The sequence below is a fragment of the Otolemur garnettii genome, unplaced genomic scaffold, assembly GCF_000181295.1.
Source record: "Otolemur garnettii isolate 467f Iridium unplaced genomic scaffold, OtoGar3 scaffold00033, whole genome shotgun sequence".
Taxonomy (NCBI): Eukaryota; Metazoa; Chordata; class Mammalia; order Primates; family Galagidae; genus Otolemur; species Otolemur garnettii.
Genome location: NW_003852428.1, coordinates 7,495,075 through 7,504,175, shown reverse-complemented (window position 1 = coordinate 7,504,175; position 9,101 = coordinate 7,495,075). Strand labels below are relative to the sequence as shown.

General features: G+C 33.8%; 1 protein-coding gene across 3 annotated transcripts in view; it reads right to left on the bottom strand.

Annotated features, from left to right (window-relative positions):
- Positions 1 to 9,101, bottom strand: part of CDH18 (cadherin 18) — a 276,573-nt gene that overhangs the window by 117,804 nt on the left and 149,668 nt on the right. For all 3 annotated transcript variants that reach the window (XM_003789537.1, XM_012805011.2, XM_023513077.1), the window contains exon 4: positions 2,090 to 2,257. In XM_003789537.1, coding sequence (XP_003789585.1) covers positions 2,090 to 2,257 — 168 coding nt within the window. The remainder of the gene's footprint in view (positions 1 to 2,089; positions 2,258 to 9,101) is intronic.

Genomic DNA, 9,101 nt, shown 5'->3' with positions numbered 1-9,101 from the left:
ATGGATAGAGCTGGGACATATTCTTCTTAGTAAAGTATCTCAAGAATGGAAGAAAAAGTATCCAATGTACTCAGTCTTACTATGAAACCAATTCATAGCTTTCTTATGAAAGCTATAACCCAATTTTAGCCCAAGAAGAAAGGGAAAATGGAGAGAGGGGGAGAAGAGGGGGAAGGATGGGTGGAGGGAGAATAGTTGATGGGACCACACCTACGTGCATCTTACAAGAGTACATGTGAAATTTACTGGGGGTAGAATATCAATATCTTAACACAATAACTAAGAAAATGCCATGAAATCTATGTTGACTAGTTTGATGAAAGCATTTCAGATTGTGTGTAAAAGCAGTACATTGTACCCCATGATTGCATTAATGTACACAGCTATGATGTAATAAAAAAAAAGAAAGAAAGAAAATAGAAAAAAAGTTCACTGTAATTTGTAAGATGATTTAAAATTTAATTATATATTGTGGTTTGATATAATATAGACTTACCTGTCATCTATAATTTATTTTCATATATACCTTTTTTAAATGATTAAAAGTCATATATATAAACCAGGTCATATAATCTTATCTCTTCATCAATATTTTGAAGTGGTGTTTATTTAACTTTCAATTTAATTTGCATGCCTTTGATTAATAATCCTTTAGCAATAACAATAATAGTTTAAGTATTTCAAATCAACTAATTCACTTGTTCTTTTAATATTCATTCATAAAATGCTAGGCAACAGGCTGAACACTAAATTTTATACCAAAAACTTCCAACATCATTCTTACTCAAAGGCCCTCATAGTAGTAAAGAAAATATGCCCCTCTGGAAATAACTATAACATGAACATACACGCCTAAGTGCATGAGAAAGGAGCAGAAAGGATAAAGTCTCTGTTAATTCTGCAACAGATTCCCAAGAAATTAATAACTGGTTTAAAAAAATAAGGAACATGAATGTGGACAAATTACAGTTTAAATAAGGATGTGCAAAGTGTTGTTATATTTTATACAGAGGTAGTATTTCATGTGGCTAGGATGGGTGTGTATAGAGAATGATATAAGAGATAAGTCAGCTTTTCATGCAGACTTGTGAATGTTCTTTACTGAAAAACCACAGCATGTATTCTATATAACAGCTTATAGACATCCTTTCTAAGATGAACATAAGTGACAACACCTACATAGGATTCTTATGATTATTAAAGGTTATTATATAAAATGTCATCCACAGTATCTTCATGTTAGAAACACTCATGTTTATTGTAATTGCGCCCTTTACATTCTGATACATATAATATCAGAATGTAAACACATCCTTCCAAATGGACAGGATTAATGTCTGTTCTTTCTCCCAGATTGCCTGCTGGCTGACACACCCACATGTGTATGTGTTTGTGTGTGTGTGCAGAACAATCACACATAATAAGTATTTAAAAATCATAGAGTCTACATAGGGAATCATACTGCATTACTAGATTGTTGATATTAAAATGTGTTTTCAAAGGCCGGGCGCAGTGGCTCACACCTCTAATCCTGGCACCCTGGGAGGCCGAGATGGGTGGATTGCCTGTGTCCATGGGTTCAGGACCAGGTGGGGCCAGAGCAAGACTTCACCTGTAAAAATAGCATTGTGGAGGGTGCCTGTAGTCTCAGCTACTTGAGAGGTGAAGGCAAGAGAATCACTTGAGCCTAAGAGTTTGAGGATACTGTGAGCTGTGATACCACAGCAGTCTACCAAGGGTGACCAAGTGAAACTGTCTCAGAAAACAAAACAAAACAAACAATAAAAATGTATTTTCAAGATCTTCACAAATAATTTAAGAATACATATGATGCTTTCACTTGGTACCATTGTATTACCATTTAACCCTGATGCCAGCTGAAACTCATACTTTTAATATGAGGACAATTATCTTTCAGGTTCAGTAGAGTGATATCTTTAGTCTTAAATAAATCAGGGTGATCATATGGCACAAAACCAAAATATTTCCACTTAAGAAAATAGTAACATAACATTATTTGCTCAGTTGTTGTATTTGCATTGCATAAATAGATACCAGTAAATGTAAACCATGAAACACAGGTACCTACTCTGAGGAAACCGTGGTGGGTTGTCATTGACATCCGTCAAGGTGATGTTGACCGTAGTGGATCCTGAGAGTCCTCCAACCTGCCCTGCCATGTCTTTGGCTTGAATGACCACTGAGTAGTGCTCTCTGGCTTCTCTGTCCATGTTGTGTAAGGCAGTTCTGATAACTCCTGCAATGCACATGTTGTAAAAAAAAAAACCAAAAAACAGTATGAATTGTATATTAAATATGAATGAAGTTCTATACTGTTTTTATATTTTTTTCAGAAAGATCTTTTCGAAGAGCATACTTTTGAGAGAAAACCACAGTTCTGAGAAAAACAATGCCTTACCAAGGCATTAAAACTCTCTCCTTGAAATATTTATTTATGAACTCATGACCCAGATTATTTTGTCTGCCTTTATTCCTTGGGGTTGGTGTTCCCCCAAGAGGAGCCCTGCTGCCCAAGCTGGTTCCTCCTGCTGGGGTGTTGAGCATTTTACAACTTGTGCTCCTCTGAAGTGTCAATTAAGATCGTGATATTGATTTGAGCAGAGATTAATTTTGCTCTTTACACATCAATTTGCATACCTTCCTAGCAAGGTTGTCAATATTTGATGATGGAGAATATTTGAGGAGTTTAGGGACTGTGAACAGAGATTATAGGCAGGAAGCATTTTAACATGTATCAAAGACTAAGAAAATCACTCATTTCCATCAGCAAACAACACTAACAAGAACTAGAAATAACTATATAAACAAAAATTCAAAAGTAGTAATTCTATAAATCTCAGATAACTGTCATATTTTTTCTCTTAGTATTTCGAAGGGGGACTTTTAATACACGTTTTTATGATGGACTCTTGTATTGAATAAAGGAATGAAAATGTTATATATTCATTTGTGATTAAACATACATAGCAACCCCACACACATACTTACAATAAATTTTAAATACATCTATCGATAGTCTTTACAAGTGAAAGCACATTTTCCAGAACTACATTTAACCAGGTCCTATTAACTACGCCTTAATAAGTTTGCTTGTGTAGATCAAATAAATTACAAATATGTACAAAAATATGTAAGTATATTTATGTGTATATATGTATTTACTTTCATGTATATACATATAAGCACATGGTATGACTCATATTTGTCACTCAAAACATTGGTCATCATATAATAAACTCCTTTTTATTTTTATTAAAAATATGTAATTCATCCCATCTTATAAATATATACCAATGTGTTAAATCAAATTCTCAGTACAAGTCATAGGAAGTTGGCAATTACAGCTGCTAATTATATATTTTGCCAAATACATTCACAAACAGTATCTTGATATATGTATGAAGAAAATAAAGTTGAATATTCAAGTTATAAAAAGCTTTCTTTTGAAAGTTGAAAGGATTATTCAAGCACTTATTTTGCATATAGAACACTAAACTACTATTTTTTCTTTTATTACTGCTTTGATTGGCTGTGTAATAATGACTTTGAGAGGAGAGCCTTAGGCTTCAAGGAAAAGGATCTCACAACTTTCAAATATTATGAAGACGTAATTGAGGGAATTCAGAAAAAAATAAAAACTTTCCTGAAGCAAAAGGATATGAAAATTATTTTTATCAAAAGAAATTATAATAATATGATAATAAAAAATGATTCCTCTAATTCATGCATATGAAAAAGCCTCAAGCACCCTTATTAAAAAAAATGATGTTTTATCATATAAGATAACTACATAAGTAGGAATTGAATTGATGTAGAAAGAATAAGCAAAGTATTTCTGAAAATATTTCATGAAGGAAAGGTATATTTTCTAGCTTTGAAGAAAAAGAATATTTTATCAGAGGAATGAATTTTAAATGGGACATTTTACTGGAGAGAAGTCTGAGATTCTTATAAAAATAATGTTTTATAATAATAACACAAATTTATATTTTGCAAAATATACATATCTAAAGAAACTTTAATCATTGCAAAGTGAATGATAGATATCTCCTTTATATGGTTTGAATTTAGTCCTTTGAGAGAATCAATAGCATCATCACGTTTCCTGTTTTATATTATGAACTTCAATAATGTCATGACAGTGCTATTATTTTTCTTCTTTTATAATATAGCTTTTAGTTAGTAAAGAAACCACTGTACTTGAGAACTCTCCCTACTCACCTAATCTAGCCCCAGTGACATTATTCTTTACCAAATTCTGAAGGAAATATTAGGCTGAAGACATTTTGATGACATTCAGGATCTCAAGTATAATCCACAACAGCTCTGATGGCCATTTCAGAAAAAGTTAAAAAACTGCTTTGAAGGATGAACTATGAAACTATGAACTATGAAAACTACTTGAAGGATGACAATGTCATTGGTGCACAGCTTTCCAAGAGGAGTACTTTAGAAATAACTGGAATGATAGTCAGCAATGAGGTATGTAGCATTTTTTTCTAAGATGAGTTGGTGAACTTAATTGTGAGAACTTTATTTATGGCCATACAGAAGTACACACAAAATATACAAAGGTAATGTTCATTTTTTTTCATAGTTAGATCTGGCAAAACGTGAACAGCTGGCAAGGAAGTGGCTAAGGGCAGAGAGCAGGAAGAAGTTTTAGGTAGGAACTATTCTGTGGTAGAAACATACACAGTACAGAGCTCCTAGTGACCATTAACTGACCTGGGGCTCATTATCATATAATTACCATAACATGGTGGAGTTTCCATGAAGGATTCTGGGAGGACTCTTGAACAAGAAGAAAACTGTTATAAAACCTAATCTGTTATGGACTTGTTCTGTAATCTGCTATATGATTCCGACTTTTCCATCACCCCAAAGACAGGCAGGGCAACCAATCTTCCCAGGATCAAGGTGGGGAAAAACCAGTGTGCATGTAAAAGACAATTTGTGCTCACACTTTTGGGTCTTTCTTCACTCACTGGAAATGACCCCTCTCTTCCTCTGGGATATACTTTCACTTTGCAATAAATGTGTATGTGTGTGAGTGTGTGTGTGTGTGATTATTTTTTTATCTGTGATCACTCTGTCATTGGCTAGGTTCTGTACCAGAACTCATTCTTGACACTGTGAATTGGGGGGACCGGGACACATCCAGACAGGGCTAAAATTGCAATACCTAAGCACATCTACAATGTTAAGAAAAACTACATGTACACAATTAAAGCAAGAAATTATGTTTTGTTTGGTTCACTGGCTATTTCTACCATATATTCATGTGTGCTTGTTCTCAGTAGTAACAATTTAACTGAACACTTGCCTTTAAAATAAATTTAACAGGAATATATTATGAAGCCTTTTCATTTAGTAAATTCTTAAAGAAAAAAATAAGAGAGCGGCTAAACTAATTACCATAAATTATGGCATTGCCCATTCATTGAAAAGTAAAGAAAATTTGTCTCACTTTTCAATAACACACTAGATGAATGTTTATGTCATATTCTGAATGTTTGTTGGTTCTGCTTCACTTGCAATGTTTACATCAAATTTTGAATGGGAATTGTGCCTCATATTCTCCGGTGATGCTGGGTTGAATCAACAGAATGTGATTGCCTGTGTATCATTCTGTTTTGTTTCTTATTACTTTCCTGGCAAACAATTGGAGGTGCCCTATTGCCCATAAATTACCTTCTGACTACAACTTCCCAATCACCTTCATATGTAGAGGCTTGTAACTGGGAATTACTCTCTGCTGTTTACAAGTTCAAAACATTGAAAACTTATCTCTGGTTATAAATATTCCTTGTCAAGCTTGATTCACTGGCCTACCATATGTTTATGCTTTATAACTAATGATGTTCATATAGTACTAGATCTTCCAAAAAAATTTTTTTTTGCATTTTTACCCACTACAAAGAATCCAAGATGGAAATATTATACTAATTTGGTTTATTAAATAATACCACAAAAGACATTACAATAAAAGTGTGTGACAGGCATAACACATAAACAAGCCATGCACATACAAATTCTTACAAAAATCTGTGAGGTAGACACATATCAGAGAAACTGGAAAGATTGCTTCCTGCCTAAACTACACATGTGCACTTTTGCTCAGTTGCTTTTGTGTGTGTGTGTGTAATTTGCTCAATATCTCATTTATAATTTTAATGTTTATTATGTTATAGAAAATGTATTTGACCCAGAGTTTCTCTATTAAGACGTATTGATCACTTAATAGCTAAATGATGTGGAGGGTTCATTACCATGCAAGTGAAAGGACACCTGTGTTACATCTATTGAATTTGAATGTGGAGCCTCCACGCCCAGGAGTATGAATTTGTGATAAGCTTCTCCAAGGTCTCTTATAAATGAACAAATAGCCACCTAGAATTGAAAATGGCTGGCCTTAAGCTGCTTATATTTCACTGTAGGATCAGTTTATTTAAAATAACTAATACAAATCCTGAGAGGCTTAGATATGTTCAAAAGTTTTATTAGCCATTTCCTAAATGAAGATACTAAATATCTTTACAGTGATAATTCCTCTCTTCAAGTGCTAGGTGTTTTAGGCATGTGGGAGTCTTTAGGTTAACTATACAACTGATATTTAATTATTTCAACACTTACTATATTCTATTCTATGTATATTCAGTTACACATTCTGAATTTTCCCAACTTTCTTAAGGTAATGTGACTTCCATAAAGTCTTTTCCATACAGAAAGCAAAAAATATTTAGACATCAAACAAATATGTATTCAAGCAACACAATTCCTGAACTAAAGTTTTCCTTATTCACCATCCCCAATTCAATGTGTGCTAAATGACTTTCTGCCTCTGTAAAAAAAAAAAAAAGAAAAAAAAACATGAGTTATAAAGATATGTACAGCAGAGTTTATGACCTTAGAGTGCTATAATTAGAGTCTTCATGGATACAGAAATAAATAAAAAATCAGATCAGATAAGTAATGCTTTTAGTTCTTAAAATTTAATCAATAAATTTATTTTATTAAATGGGAAAGAAAATTCAGACCTCAAAGGTTATAGTGATCAAAATGGGAGGATATGATGACCTAAGAGCACTTGTGGGAGAGAGCGATGTCTACAGCTATAAAAGCCTGGACGAGGAGGGTCTTCCCAGAAAGGAAGACTTGACAGAACTAAGTCATGCACATGGCAATATAGGACAATGAACAGAAGTTTGGGTTGCATGGAAAATATTAGGGATAATGGTGTAGGTTAGGAACTCAGTAATTGCTCTCTGGACATTTCAGTCATTTTTTTTTAAGTGACTGAAAGTTTGAACAGGTCCGTTGCTGTCCATTGGAAAGTCAAGGCTGTTTAACCTTCTCTCCTTGTCAGTTGTTACTGGCTGGGGGCGAGCAGGTGCATGTGTGGTGTTCTCTATTTCAACATATTTGCAACTCCAACATTCTGATTGGTGATTGATTAAAACTTCAAATTTTTATTTATGTTTTTTCTATGCCATTTATTTTATTTTTAAAGAAAAATATAGATGATATTACAGGAGATACTGTCACCTGGATTTTAAGAAAAACAACATATTTAGCTTCAAGCTATGACTCCAAGAATTAACAAACATAAATTCATAGCGGTAGACATTTTTATGCTGTAGTAGGAAGATTCAATTTTTCCTGCTATACATTTTTTTCTCTTCCTACCCATAAAATTGATGGTGAAGTATTTTATTTCTGCTATGGCAACAAGGAACGTGAACTCACATGTTTGTAAATGAACTGAATCTCAAGCATTCCCTTCAGGGATGTATTTCATATACTTTTCCTACTATACTCCATGAGAGGGAAAGCTCAAAGTTTAAACAACTTTTCCAAATCACAAGATCTCAAAGTTGCAAAATCTGAAATGTAACTCAGGACTTTCTGATGCTAAAATGTTAATGTCTCAGTGGCATTAACTCAAGTATTTCCCCTCTTTAAACTTGTCAATTCTAAAGGAGAGATTAGGGAACATTTGAGAAGGATAGAGAAGACAAAGAGAGAGAGAAGGAGAAAAGAAGGAAGAGGCAGAAAAATATAAGAAAGAAGAAGAGGAAGGAAAACAAATAGGACACATCACAAATGCTGGCATTAGCTAAGAATTTGGGGGACATATATAAGGCATATGCATAGAGAATGTAGTTGTGTCAATACTCCACTAAAGAAAATTATAACTTAGAATGAGGTGTTTTCATTTTTTTCCTTATTTATATTTTAATTCTTATTTCTGTTATTACTGTTCCAACATGATTCATATTTTTAAATGTTATCTTGCTAGTTGATATACAATAGAAGCTCTTAAGTTAAAGACCCAAGTGACTGTAAGAAACTGGAAAACACATGAAGGCGTCAACATAAGGATATGCAGGGAGGTGGTCAACTCTGGAAGTTCTACTGCTATTAAATTCCACACCAATAAAATCATAGCACTGCCAGGGCATTTTGTGAAGGCCAAATATTCTCTAGATTATCAAGTCTTTAGCCCAAGTATTTCATCCAACAAAACTTTACTGAAACAGCACTACAGATGCCCCCTGACTTACAGTGAGGTAATATCATGATAAACCCATGATTTTTGTTGAAAAATAGTAAGTTGAGTCATCATAAGTCAGGAACTATCTGCATATGGGATCATAGGAATTAAACTATACACTTTCAAAACACTCCTCTAGAAGTAAATCTCAATGGCAATGGCAGTGTTAATAATAGCACTACTGATAGGCATTAGGCATTTAATTCATATTTGCACTAGTTAGAATGTTCCATGTTGGTCATCACCTTGCATCCTTCCATGGGCTGCATGTGGGAGCTGCTCATGTTATCCTCCATTTTAGGAAAAAGGGATTGAAAATATTGAAATGTTAAGAATTGCTCACAGATGGAGGTATGATAGAGCTTGAGTTCAGTTGGTGCAGTTAGGATTCAGAGTCTGTTGTCATAAACGATATCTTCCAAGTGTCTCTCTCCCTGTAAGTTCACTGAGGAAACACTGCGTGGATCACATGGGTTTATGTGTAAAGTGTTTAGCATAGTGTTGGAGTGAACATCAGGATGTC